Source organism: Abrus precatorius, unplaced genomic scaffold (genome assembly GCF_003935025.1).
Source record: "Abrus precatorius isolate BTA unplaced genomic scaffold, Abrus_2018 Scaffold8, whole genome shotgun sequence".
Taxonomy (NCBI): domain Eukaryota; kingdom Viridiplantae; phylum Streptophyta; class Magnoliopsida; order Fabales; family Fabaceae; genus Abrus; species Abrus precatorius.
In genome coordinates, this window is record NW_020874428.1 from 924,679 (window position 1) to 939,488 (window position 14,810).

General features: G+C 42.0%; 2 protein-coding genes across 2 annotated transcripts; both read right to left on the reverse strand.

Annotated features, from left to right (window-relative positions):
* Positions 1–429: 429 nt before the first annotated feature.
* LOC113848504 (probable DNA-directed RNA polymerase) lies at positions 430–3,873 on the reverse strand. The gene has a single exon (XM_027478056.1). The coding sequence runs from the start codon at positions 3,817–3,819 to the stop codon at positions 1,171–1,173; it is 2,649 nt and encodes an 882-aa protein (XP_027333857.1). The 5' UTR covers positions 3,820–3,873; the 3' UTR covers positions 430–1,170.
* A 4,851-nt stretch (positions 3,874–8,724) lies between these two features.
* LOC113847080 (putative cytochrome c biosynthesis ccmC-like mitochondrial protein) lies at positions 8,725–14,250 on the reverse strand. Its single transcript, XM_027475941.1, has one exon. It carries the CDS (start codon positions 11,059–11,061, stop codon positions 10,360–10,362), a length of 702 nt encoding a protein of 233 aa, XP_027331742.1. The 5' UTR covers positions 11,062–14,250; the 3' UTR covers positions 8,725–10,359.
* Positions 14,251–14,810: the final 560 nt, after the last annotated feature.

The window sequence follows — 14,810 nt, forward strand, 5'->3', positions numbered from 1 at the left end:
ATGGTATGAGTACCGCAACTACAACGACTAGTTTTGAGGACCTTAGAAAGTAGAATTAGGCGACGTATGACTTCTTTTCTTAGGGCCTATCACTCTACCAGCGGCTCCATCTACACTGTATCCAACTAAGCAGAATAAGAGGAAGAGAAGAAGAAAAAGGCTAGCTCGAGATTGGGGGATGATGCAGTCTCGACTACTCCAGATTGACTGCTAGAGGGGGTCACTGATTACGATCTTACGGATATTATGAATCAAGATTCTCTTATACATCTTACCCACACGGGAAACCTCTCCCTTTGGACAAGCCCTCATTCTAGCATTTCTGACTATCCTTTTTTGACTGTTGCGGTTACGGCTAGACTACTGTGCTCAGATAACCAAGTCCTTGCTTCATTTTTCTTTTATTAAGAATCTTTTCTGTCTCTGTCTCTCCGATGAGTATAGAATGGTTACTTATACATCACTCCAGCTATGCTCTCACTTCGTTCGAGAACACCGTACCTTGAACTAACTATCGGTCGAGCTATAGGCTGCAGCTCATTCGCTTCCTTAGCATTTCACACTAATTCTAACCTCCCGTGGTTTAGCCAAGGAAATGAAAAGAACTCGGAACTCAAACTAACTTCTCTATTTCACTTCCTTTCTCAGGCTCAGGCCATATTCTTGCTTACATCAATTCTATGAAATGAAGCTTGACTTCACCCTGTCAGTTCGATTCTGTAACTAGCCAATCAGTAGCTAATCTGTAAACTCAATTCAACTTCTTCACTATCCTACGGAACTATAAGAATGAAGTCTCTGGCGGGATCAGAGAATAAGATAGCTTCCCCTTTCCCAGCAAAGGGAATAGCTAACGCCAAAAAGCCTATAGCTGCAATCGCTCCTTTCCTTCTTTCCTTCTTTCATGGGCCCAGAAGCGTACACAATCTCACTCCTCCCGCAAAGCAGCTCGAGCTACTTCCCTCCTGCGGACTGGAGGCTTTCTAGAGAGAGTGGATTCGGCTTTTTCTGCTGATGATTACCTTTTTTTAGGTAGGCGGGGAAAGGGTCTTAGCCAGTTCATGGAGGAAGATTTCCTGGGTTTAGCTGAGAACCTCTTGTCACCGGTAATGAGGGAAGGGTAGTACTACTCCTAGGCGAGAGCCAATAGGACCTACTCTTCATTTTCTTCTAATGGTGTATACAATAGGGACCCTTGAGGGCACTGCTGAACCTATTCCACTTATCCAAATGCTCAGCAAATGTCTTGTTAGGTCCGCAGACTGCCTTACAATAGAGTTGATAGCTTTGTTTCAACTGCTCGGTGATTTTCTTCCAACCTGCTACATTCCTAACCTCTGATGGGGGAGTGCCTCCAATTTTTAGAAATTTATCTAGAATAGGGTCTGGTATGATCTTATCATCAAAATACTCCAAATGGAAACCTCTATCATTTTGATAGTAGCCATTCTCTATAGCTGGTTCGATAAGATTTCTATAAATAAAACGGTTAATGATTTTCAGTGGGGGCCCCATATTCTTAATGACATATAGGTATAAAGAAGGCATATATTCACAACAATATGTATTAGTTATGAAGTTGTCGTGCACTGTGTACAGAGGTAGATCATATTCGCCCGCTAAGAACGCCATAGACATAGCTATTTGAGCATCTTTTTGATGAATGAAGTTCACGAATGTGGAGGTCCTACTTTTTCTCTTATCCCGCACATTAGAGGGATACGAGAGTGTGACTTTATGAGGCTTTCTCAACTTAGAGTTGAACACTCTAACAGTGTGTTTTTCCATGATTTTATAATCCTGTGATGTGCTAAAATATACCGCGTCGTACAAGACAGGTCGCTCTAGGGAAGAGCAGGCTCGACCTACCAGGCCGATCAGACCGATAAATGAATTCATATAACTATATCTTGTTTTCCAAAATTGGAAGCATAAAGCCGCCAGTTTTGGACATTCTTTTGGCAAGACGTCCTGGAAAAGACTCTCTTTAAGATCCTCAGTTGTGCTATTAACGGTTTTACCATAGATTATGGGCATATAAATCTGCTTAACTATACTCCTAGTTATGACCCGATCCAAGATAGCGCATAGCTCCGGATTCACGTCACGAAGAGCGACCTTGAGGAATTCAATTAATTCAAGTCTGATATTAGAATAGATGTCAAATATCTCTCCGCCGTTAATAAGATTGGTTAGTAACGCATAACTTTCATCAAGGAGGAAATATGCCATCAGTTGATAAGCGCTAGCGCTAGCATCCTGAGTTACAGGAACTGTTTGATACAGGTCGGGTAAAAAGAGACTTTGACACCTTTTTTTATCGTGCCTCATCAAAAAGAGATGCATATTCGAGAAATATTGGAAAGGGTGTTTAGCCTTCTGTGAATCACTCAAGAGAGCTTTTATATAATCCACCTCACTATCCCATTCGGAGGGCACCCTCAAATAACCTATGCTGTCGTTCGCGTCGCTTAAAGCCTCAAACTCATTATTATATGATTGATAGTGAAATCTAGTAGCGGTTACATATATTTGAAATAATTCTTTATCATTGTTAGAGGTTAATTGAGAACCTTTTTTACAATCAAAAAGTAGTAGACTTCGGGCTAAATCCCGTTCGTGGAAGTGAAAAATGCCACTGCGGTAGATTCGCCCTCTGAAGTCTAGAAATGCCGGAAAGTAAAAAGAATACCCATTGTAAGCCTTAGCAAGATCTAGAATTGTACACTCATAACGAGCCTGCTGCATATTCCTCATCAATAGAGAGCACACATCATTAAATGTGTATATACTTTCTATATCTCGATTCTTATTAAAATGTCTTCTAAGTATCCCAGTGGCACGGGGAAGTATAGCCTTGGAAAGAAATTCGGGCATCAAGAAGCCATAATCTTCAAACAAAGCCCTATGATTAATAATACAATTAAGGAGTGGACTATTTATTTTAAATGCTTGACGCTGTAAGCTACTGATGGAAGTACAAAGTCTCTTTAGCTTTTCATGACTTTTTGAATCCTTATTTTGTCCGAAATAGATGAAGAAATTCTTAGCATGGGGTGTACTCATACACCGCTGAGTGCTGTAGATTTGGCCAGTAGGGTTGCTTAAATAACCACCATAGATATCAGAGATATATAACCACATTCGGTCGTGCTCAGGAAGGCGGGGCTCCCAATCTTTTGGAGGAAATACCATTGGTAGACTTAACTTAATAGGAAGTAAAGCGGTGTTAAACAAGCATTCGGCATAAACAAAAGAGTTCCTATAATAACCTTTACCCTTTTTGACTACCCTTTTGACTTTAGGAATACCCCCGTCTAATACATTTAATTCATCCTCATTATATGTTTTCAAACGCAATGGATCACGAGTCACTAAAAATTCGACTAATGCAGTACCAAAGGGGTACGCTTTTGTTTTGGCTTTAGTATCATCAACAGCTTCCTCCGCAGCATCTTTTGGCTTATTGACCATACTATTATCACGCAAGAATGAGGCATAAACCCGGACATTAGATTCTATACGTTCAACCAAACCAGCCAGACTAACAGAATTATCTAGATTAAACAGTTGGCCAAGGGTGTGAACCAGTAGGCACTCTAGGGTATGCTCGCCAAACTCTTTCAACAAAGACTGGTCACTATCAGAGAGTACAAATCGGAGATTCTTAACATCGGCAGAAGAAAGCTCTGGGGCGAACTTTTCATGTCCACAACCACTTTTAGCATAAATAGTCATTCTACCGGTTTTATCCGTAAGATACTTCCCACGAAGGTATTCTTTGGCACTTGGCATCTCCGTTTTAGTTAACATTTCCATGATGTTAGGACATGCCTTATACAGAGACTCCTCAGAGTAGTTCAAAGTAAGCTCCTCAATCTCTCTCTGTAGCATTTCATATGATTTTTCATCTTTCTTCTCAAATCTATACCTGTCAAGAAGAGTAAAGACCGTCTCCTTATACGTTTTAACAAATTCTTTTCTATGCACATTTATAATTCTGGTATTAGGATCAACAAATTCCTCCTTAGGGTCTTCCACATGATATTGTGAATTCTCCTCCTCATTTAGAGTATCCTCGTAGATATCCTTTAAAGCCTCTTCCCAGAAAGTTTCAATCTTTGTTCGTTTAATGCTTTCTGCCTCATCCTGTTTTGTACTATCTATGGTTTTAGCAAAGTGTGATATCCATGTATAATTACAACTATGATTCGAGAGTACAATGAATTTATTTGATCGTATCTTACCTATATAATATAGAAATATCATCATGTTGTTATTTATTTTTTTCAGGAAAAAGCCAGGTCTTTTGCTCCTTCCGGAGATTTGCACCTTATACTAGATTCCTCTCTGTTGACGCATGTCTGTTCAGTTGTTAACTCGTACCATTAATTGAATATGATATTCTTTCATAGGACCCTTTCAACCATGAAATCGGTACAAGCCAGACAGCATTGAGCACAAAGACTCTTAACAGGGATTGTCTAGTATCCCTACCATAAGATAAGATGTGGAGTAGGGTCGCAAATTTCTTTTCCCTTAAGGTCTCAATTATTAACTATGTACTCGAAGAGAAAAGTTTGAAAGCAAAGCTACCTTCCTTCTATTCTTTCAGTTGTTCGCTACTTCTTTATCTGGTATTGAGTTCATAGACCACAATCTAAATGTGATTCCGACACCTGACGAAGACCTTCGACGTGCTGCTGCTAATCTAGGGAAGCAAAGTCGTAGTTAGTAGCCCATTACGGAAAGCTAGCTGAACTCTTTTCTGTCTTACGTAGATAAGAAGGAATGGGATATAGCTTCGCTTCTTCTTCTGCTCGCTACCGTCGATTAGCTCGACCAGAGGAAGGAAGATTACGGGGTTTAGTTCGAGAATTCCCAATCCGTCATTCTTCTTCTTAGTCTTTCTTGGCTAATTAACTAGCTCATCCTTTTCAATTAGCTGCTTTCCAGACTCGGAAAAGAGGGCTTATTGGATAATGCGATGGAGGTTAGCTACCTTCGTCACTCATCAGTTAAGGCATCGTTCGCTTCGGATCAAAGTGACACATCTAAATCCGAGCAAGGCCTCAAAAGTGGATTCAACTATTCGTCATATCGGAAAGGTGGGATTTCAAGACAAGGTAGTTTGTGACGGTTCTTGCTACCTCTTTAGAACGAAGTTTACCTCTACTATAGTATAGTATAGTACTCAAAAAACTTCGTTCCTTGAAAGCGCTCTCTGCTTGATCTGGCACTACTACTATAAATTCGGGTGATAGATGAAGGCGTTGGTCCATCGGTGCCATCTGCGCCAGTGTATAAAAAGACATTTGCAATTTTTACAGTAGCGAGGAGAGCTTATGGACAATAAATTAGGATTCCGGCGGCTTTTGCCACTTATGATCAGTGTTCACAAGAGAAAGACGGTTCAATGTCTTACAATGTTCAAGCAGCATTCTTGCCGGAAGGATTTTTTAGGAACCCCGGACACCTACCGAACATCCCTGAAGGATGGAACAACATGATGAAGAAGGCGGCGAAAGTATAGAGGAAAATCTGGGAAGAGAACAAGGAGATCTCTGAAAAGGGGGGGCAAGGAAGTAGTAGAAATGTTGAAGAGGAGACAACCCGCTCTTGAACTTAAGACTATGCGCGTCGCGTGCTCGATCTAGCAATTGTTTTGATTGATGAACTGTCATTTTTCATTCCCTGGGCTTTCTTTCCATCCTATGGCTTGAATTCGGGTCGTTGGCTCTAGACTACGATTCGATAGAGAACGATTTGGCACATCTTCGATTTCCTGGTATGAAAGTAGTTAGGCTTGGTTTTCTTTGAGTTCAAGATATTCGGCATAAGCCGTCTTTGCTTTTTCTCTTATCGATGTGATCCTTGTCTTTAGCTTGGCACCAGGGCGGCTTGACTCTTGCTTATCGATCTCTATTCCTCCTCGTACATTAAGCAGAGCAGGGAATAGGAATAGTCAAAGAAAAGGTCTAGAGCAAGAGAATCTAGCTAGTTCGATTTGAACTAATCCGAATCCGGCTATTCGGGAGGGACTGATTTTCGGCAGTATGGCTAGTTTCCTTCCCCCTTATTTAGAGGGGTTGTTAGCAAGTTCAGTTAATCAATAGTAGAAGATATCCCCACCCTCTTCTTTTTTACCTGCAAAGTGACCTCAGCCGGCATTCCAGAGACCTTTGTTCTTTGAAACGGCTTGGTTGACTCATACTCATAAAGAAAGAGTTTGGTGAATTTGTGAAGAAAAATTGGAACTGAGGGGCGCGTCTGGTGGTATCGTATATAAAGGAGGCAACTTTTTTTGGAGGGGAGCAGAGCGACAAAGTAACCTTTACTTTATTTAATGAATCAAAATCACCCATCCATAATTGATTCTAACCCATTGACTGATCACTCTCAAAATGTATTATACGATTTGTTTGCCTTTGTATTGAGGGAGAATCCTTGGATTTTGGCTTTCTTTCTTATCTTTCTATCCCTGCCTGTATCCTATCCTTAGAGCTCCCCTTTGCGTTGATTATAGGCCTTTTCTTTGCCCTTTGGGAGAGGTAAGGTATAGAGCTTGAATCCCCCAGCTGACATTTTATTCTCCATTGGGCATCCTCATGACATCTACTTCTTTAAAAAAAAGAGAAAAAGCTTTTGCCGCTCTTTCCTTGCCTTTCTTTCGGGATATCATAGAGCTAATTCTAGACTTTATATCCTCCCTCGTCCCACATCCGATTCTCTTACTTTCGCTTGTGACCTGCTGACGGTCTTATTACCATCTAAGAACCACTGACTGGCTTCTTTGCTTGCTTGCTACTCTAAAGCCTTCTCCTTTCACTCTATTTCAGTTAGAAGAGCTAATTGAAGACTCACATGGATGAGGCTATACCTATCTTATATCTAATATGGGAGACAGAACCAGTTGAAATACTTGTTTACTCCCTAAAGGGAAAATTCCAGTAGTACCGATCAACCTTTCTGTGAACTCCTTTCCTTATTATCACACTATCAATTGGAGTTGAAAGCGAGGAAGACTCCCATAGTATCAGCAAGAGCTAAGGCACCGGAAGCTTCATGTACAACCGGGTAATCCATCATCCAATATAGTACTTTCTCTTGATATCCCCCCGGGAAAGCATGATGCCTTACTTGCCCCTGCTCGATCTGTTCTGGACCGCATAAATAAAGGAGAGGCTCCCTTCCTTACTTATATTTATCCTCGATCTTCTTCAACAGCAAGGGGCGCCGCCCTCCCCCTTACCACACTTATTCCACCCTCTGACCGAAGACCAAGCCAATCTCGATAAGTAAAAAAAAGAACGAAACTCGATCAATCCATGAACTAGAAACTTATCCACCCTCTGCTAAGCTAACAGCAGCTTTCTTCTCTTACGCTAAACTCTTTCTTTTCTTATGCAATTTCTAGTTTGTCATTCGGGGCGAAAAGGTAGTTTCAAAGCGTTCAAGCTTCGGTTTCACATGCCAATTGGCAACTGTTATATTTCGTATCATCCCACCCAGACCTATACTACGCTATTTCACCAACGATCATATAATTACTGAAAAAGACAGACCCTCTTTTGAACAGGAAAATTTGGTCACATAGATCTTCTTTCCTACAGTAGCAGATTCGGCTAGTGATCAGTACCCTCTCTTTCTCTTTATTCCCATAGAAAGATTCTTCTATTCAGAAAGTCTCGGATTGGCTGAGCTTTCAAAGAAATAGGGATCGTGCTACGATCCTTCTGGGCTGCCTATTCTAGAGTATCCCATGGCTCCCTGGGCATGATACTGGACCCTAGTCATCTCTTCTTTTCAGAGCATTCACCTCCGAAGATCCCGGGTCTCTTCCCATTGGCCTTAGGCCGGGTCTCTTTCTTTCCAGCCACAGTTATAGTCTTTCTCGCCTTATAAGTTCTTCTCCTCGTGATCCAGTGCCGTTGCAGCCAATGATCAAACCAGTGAAAGAAAGTGTTACATTCCAGCGCGTGTAATTCGTGCTTCCTACTAGGATTTGCAGTTCTAAGCTAAGCACATGCAGTCTAAGTTTCGGAGGAATCCACTTGAAGTGCTTCCCCATCTTGCTTGACTCCAGTTTTCACTTTCTTACTTTACTTATGGAAAAATTGGAATATATGTTACCCTACTTCATATGAATAGGAATAGAGGAGAGGGATGTTCTAACTCGACCCATGAGAGGAAGGGTAGAGATCGATTAGGGGAGGAAGCTAGTATAAGTCTTTGTACCTGTATCAATAAGAGCAGCCTTCGTAGTAGTAGTTGCATTACCAACAGTTTCATTTCCTACTTTTCTGCGAGTTTCTCCAGAATAGTAATATCCCGGGGAGGTCTAACGTTTTTTTCCCTTTACCCTTTAGCAGGAGTCTCAATCAATAGCAAGCGAAAGAAGGGGAGGAGGATCGAATAAGCCTGCAGTATATAATAAGTCCCCTAACAGCATGTATACCTTAAGGGAAAAGAAATTTACGACCCTACTCCACATCTTATCTTATCTTATGGTAGGGATACTAGACAATCCCTGTTGAGAGTCTTTGTGCTCAATGCTGTCTGGCTTGTACCGATGTCATGATTGACAGGGTCCTATGACAGAATATGATATTCACAAGAATGGTACAAGTTAACAACAGAACAGACATGCGTCAACAGAGAGGAATCTAGTATAAGGTGCAAATCTCCAGAAGGAGCAAAAGACCTGGCTTTTTCCTTAAAAAAAAGAAAAATAGGATGGAAAAGGACATCATCGACGCGCGAACGGTTAAGGCAAAGGCAAGAATAGCATATCCGAACAGCTTCCCCAAGTCGTAGGAAGACTACGGAACTAAACAAAGAGCTAAATACGTAAGCAATCCCAATTCCTGCTTTCCCCGAAAAGGCTATAGTCACAGACCCACAATCAGCCAAGTTCATTCAGTAGACATCAATACCTTATCTTCTCGCACGGGGAAAGAGATTCCCAGCCCAGAGTGGAGAAACTCAATAAATCCATCTTGACTGTTGAATCTAGCTGACTCCTTTCCTCGAGTGAGGTTTTTTTTATTTTAGTCGCTCCTTAGCTCCTTTCGTTGAGACCTCGTTGCGCTACAGATTAAAAGAGTGGAAATTCCCTGACTGAAAAAGAGGAGATAGAAAGTTCTCATTTCTCCGATACCTTCCCCGAATCTAGTTACCGAGTGAGCAAGAAAAACCTGCTCTTGGCGTGAGAAAAGGGCTCCTATCTAACAGGTCTGCTAAGGGGGGCTCATTCCTCTTCGTTAAAGGCTGACTCCTCGACAACTGAGGAAGAAAAGAAAGAATCAGAAGTCTCTCTCGCTATGCTTTTATGAGTGGATTTGAGAGTGCGGCATAGCTGGAAACTCCAGAATTTTAGGAAGGTTCTAACCTTAATGAAAAGGTAAGTTTGAAGAGAGATTGGGAAAAGTTCCCGAGTGTGAGTATCCAACCCCCTTTTGAAAGGATCTTTCTGCTTTTTAGTTTCCTAATATGTGTGTACATATTGATTGTATCAGTACTACCAGCGAGCTAAGAGCTAACCCCTTTCTTTTCCTATGGCGTTTTAATACTCACCCCTGAAAGTGAAATAGAGATAGAGAGAATCTATTAAGTTGGAAGGCGGAAAGAAGCACTGGCTAAGACTTTCATGGAGATGGGGCATACAGGGCAAGTGTACTAGCATATGAGTTTCCAGCTTTTGAATTAAGGTTTGTCAAACCCTAAGCTGCTACTTAGAAAGGGGGCGTAGCGGGTAAGGCAAAAGAAAAGGTGTCCGCCTAAACTACTGCCACTTTACTTTAGGATAAGGTTTTTGCTTCGAGCAGCTCTCGGGCATTGATTGAGGAAGTAGCCCAACCTTTTTTCATCTACGCAAAGAGGAATTACTTCTTCTTTTTTTCGACCGGAAATGGTGCATCTAGATCGATTCCTAAGGCTGGTAATGCCGAATCAAGGATAAGGCAATACAGTCAGAAAGGAAAGCTATTCATCTTTTGTCTTTGAAGAGAAAGACAGATTGGATTGTACGAACATCTGTGCCAAGCTTAGGTAAGCCGTCCAGAAAAGAGACAAAGAAAGACCTCTCAAAAGCCGGTGCTTAGGCAGACGTCCCCAGGTAAGAGCAGCCTTTCTCTTATATAGGAAAGCACTACTGCCACTTTCTTATGTGAATACCGGGTTCTTTCACTCCTCAATCTCACTCTTTAGTGAAAGTCTCTATTTCACTTTCAATAAGCAGTCTACACAAAATATAGAGGTACTTTTTCCACTTCGCATATGGGCTTTATATTCTCTACGGCGTCAACCATAAGTTTGCGTTCAGTTTGAGCTGGGAAGTCAACTAGGTTTTGCTATTCCTTATCGAGCTTCTATTTCATCCCTTAAAGGAGATTCGGGAAAAGATAGAATAGGAAGACGTGTTTCCAGAACAAACAAGATACGGGTTGAGAGGGGGAAGTTAGCAAAGTTAGACAAGATTGGAATGGGCATAGGAACATGTATTGATGTACCAGATCGGCTAATGCTCCCAGGTTGATGCAAAGTATTCCACCAGTTGACTGAAGACTTGATTATTGGTATATCGATTGGTCCAGCACGGATTGAAATAGGAGCCGGTTCGACAGGAAGCTTTTGAAAACGCAGTGCACCCAGGTAAATCAGAAACGAGATGAATACAGAGGTTAAACGAGCATCCCACACCCAAAAGGTGCCCCACATAGGTCTTCCCCGAAACCCCCCAGTAACTAAGGTAAACAACGTAAAAAAAGCACCCATTTCTGTACCGGTTCCGGAAGAGCGAAGAAAAAGGGGATGTTTTGTTAATAGGAATAAGAAAGTGTTTATAGCCGTAGCGATATAAACAAGAATACTCATCCGAGCCGCAGGAACATGTACATACAGAATACGAGAATTTCCACCTTGTTGAAGATCTAATGGTGCTACCCGAAGACTTAAATGAATAGCCATCGCTGTTAAGAACAACCGAGATCCAATGAGAATTAGCGCATAGCTTCTGGTCTTTGACATCAAAAAAGAAGGTTGTAATAACGAAAGGGACATCTGAGAATTTTGTCCTAGCTAGTGGAACAAGAAAGACATGGATCTATATTCAATACGCAAAAAAAGGATTTTTCCCAACGAAGAATTCCCCCTGCTTAGTTTTCGCTCCGCTCGTGCGTGGCACTCCTTGCTCGCGAAGCGGCATACCGAAAATAAATAGATCCCACTGCACTGAAGCTAGTACGAAATGAAGACCAACCCACAAGCTGGTTAGTGACATAGTACCGATTCTTTCTTACGCATTTCTCTTTTTCTTTTCCATTTTATGATTGGGGCCTCCTCCTTCCTCCGTCTCTTTTTTTCTGCAACGGCTACAGACGCATGTTGATTCGATAGTTGACCCTCGACCTAAAGAAGTAATGATTGACTGCAACCAGATGAAGAAGTAATGCACTAAACGAAAGAATGAAGAATTATGACCTATCGCTTCGCTCGAGTCACTACGTACCTTAGCCCGTAATGTGAGCAAATATATCATGTCTATTGCTAAACATCGAACCCATATTAGCCCATTCGCTCCCCTGAAAAACAAAGCCATGCGCCGTCCGGAAACAAGTAGTTGTTCAATTGTCACGAATTAAAAGACGTACAACAACCGTCAAATAAGGGCAGTTCTAATCAGTGACGTTCATCGTAATAGAAAGTATTCACATCAGTCAGCTGGTTCATGGTACGAGATTTAACAACAGGGTTTTCAGCTGACGACAGAAGCAAGATTAAGAACAAGCAACAAACACATCTTTCCGCTCTTCTTCTTTCAGTTAGTAGGGGAGCTACTTCCTCCCAACTAAACTCTACCCGGGGGGATCCCTTATCCCCGTTGAGTACTCCTTTCTTTTCTTCCTATTCACGCCCTTCGCAATGACACCAAATTCTCCTTTAGGTGAAGAAAAATTTGAGGACGGTAAGGAACCCGATTTGAATACCGAGCCCCATAAGCCAATTTGAATATAGAGACAGAGCTGCCGATCCGGGATTTCATTGGGTCAGAAGGACGCCTAATAGAAGGAAATAAACAACGAGGAGGGTTTGGATGCCCTCTCTCTTATTCGCGAGAAGTATGTAGGACAAGGGCTTCTTGCTCCTTAGGGCTTTCAAAAGAAAGAAGGTCGCGAAGATTCCATTGGAGAGAAGGAAAACCGAACTTATTAGAAAAAACGTCATTACTGATTTAGCTATATAATAACCTATTAAACAATTGCTTATTATATTATATAGAAGAAAAATGCAATTATTAGTTCAGTTCTTGTTTCCGAAAAAAATGAACCTACATAAAATGAGAACCTGTAGGGAGTAAATCCCTATAATGAACCTACATAAAATGAGAACCTGTAGGGAGTAATCCCATAACCTAAAATAAGAAAGATTTTGGATAACAAAATCCCTTTTCTTTTGGCCTGTCTCTATCTACCGGGTCCAATGGGTGCACCTGACTGTCCCCAGTTCAGTTGGAACAGAAGTCACCAACATTCATAGGTGGGGAGCTGGACTGAGGTCTCCCTATTCCCTATATAGAAAGACAGCCCGGAAGGAATCGAGAGATGCTCCTACCCCACCACACTTCCCAACAACTCAAGTAAAAGCCTGACTATTGAGATAGGACGAGCTAAGTCAGCAGCATCTTCTAACCTGAGCTGATATCTATACTCGCAAAAGCTCACAATGACGGGGAAATAAATACATTCAACACTCGATATTCTCCAACCACTAGACCAGAGGTTCGTCTTTCATCTTCCGTACGGGAATGGAAAGCTTCCCGGCCACTTCCTGATCTCAGAGATTTGATGAAAGGGATTGTTCACAGCACGAGTTCTCACCTTCGACCTGACATACTGCTCTGAATATTGCCTGCGCTACTTTTCCACATCACTTGACTTTGCCAAAGGCATGCCAGGGAATAGATTCACCAGATAAATGAAAAAGGAAAAGATTCAAACCTGAGAGAGATACTGAACACATTCCATTAGATGAAAGAGACTCTATAAAAAGATAGGGATCACAGCCCAATCCAAAAGACCTTGAACACTAGACTTCATCCCATGGAGAGAGAAAGATCCAGTCGGATGGGAGAAGACTTTCATTACTAGAATCAATCTATCACACGTTGGGATCAGCGGGAAGCGAAGGTCAAGGTTCAGAAGTAGCCAGCCATATGCTGATCCTCCCTGAACCCTTAAAGACATCAGCTTAGACAACAGCAACTAGAGCAGGAGAAGAGGGATAAAAACCAGCATGCATTGTTCACAGCACGAGTTGTCACCGTCTAATCCTTTCATAAAAGACATTCACTGACCCACGTAGGACTGCTGAATGGAATGATTCCTCCCCCGAGGGTGATGGAAGGGGGGGCACGACCCGATCTAAGATTACTCCCTGAGCAGAGTCTGACTTTTCGAAAAGAAGAGAGGAAGGGGCGTACCAAAAAGTTCTCCAATTCGATGAGGACAAGCAGGCACAACAATCCCAGGAAAGGTTCGAAGCACGTAGTTGCAAAGCTAATATTCAGAAGTTCAGTTCGTGAGATAGCTCCCCGGACCAGAGATTTTGGATAGATTCCTAGTACCGACCTTCCGTTCAGTGTAGGGAATGGAAGGGATGGGATTTGCCCCAAGCCAACAAGGAAGCAAAGTACCGGTGCTATCAGTACAAGTATAAGCCGGATCGTACCACACGGGAGAGGCATGAAGTTCTCGACCAGAGGAATGAGACTAACTAATAAGAATCACTCTTTCTAAAAGAGATATTCAATCACTCAAAGGAGAACTCGAGTTAAGCGTATTTATTCAATCTTACCAGTGCGCGAACCCAAAGGAGCAATCAAAGGGAATAGCCTTCCCCTCTCCCAGCAATCTTAGGTTCGGATCCTGATCCTGGGTCGAGCCTCTTCCTTTTCAGTCGCCCTCTACAACTAAGTCAGTTGAGCTCTTTCGGCTCCTAGACCTGCTGTGATCAACCAACTTTCGAGTTCGAGCCCATCAGTGGGGGAAAAGACAGAAAAGATAGAGTTATCCCATCTTCGCAAAAAGAGCAAAAGTCGAATTGCATAAGTGATCCATAAATGTCTCTTCGTTATAGGCGAAGAAGAATTCCCGGGGACCAGACACTACTTTCTTTTTATTCGATTTTCTCGTCTCATGTCTTTTCTTTGTCCCGGAAACCTTAAACCTTTTTCAGGCCCAAAGAAAGAAAGGCTTCCCATAAAAATAAAAAAAGGGATTTCTTCTATTTGAATTGAAGGACCTCGCCCGAAGTTCTTTTGCTTTTTCGTGCTGCCGTTTCCAGATCTTTCAGCTATGCGGCCTTCCAGCGGAATAAGATGGGGTGCACTGGCCCCAGAGCAACCTATGAACTAAGACTTTGAATTTCAAAGAATCTTTGAATAAGATAGGCTTTTCATTCTCATTCTAGTGGTTAGAGCACCTCCCCTCCATTCCATTCTAATGATATTAACATACCCTTTGTTAGCCATCTCTGTGAGTTCAATCCGGGGAAAGACCTCTATTTGGTAGTTCATCTAAGGCTTTTTAATTCTCTATCTAGCTATCTCGCATCAGTCCAATCAACAAGCATTCCTTCTTCAACTACGGTGAGTTAAGATAGGAGTCCTTTTGCTCCAGTTAGACAAGCAAGGGCGAAATAGAAAAATCAAAAAGCTCCGTCTGGAAAATCAGAGTAGGCTAGGGCGAGAACCAATAGAATATAACGAACAAAGGAATGGGTCTTCACCACAGGCTGGAAAGCAAATCCAT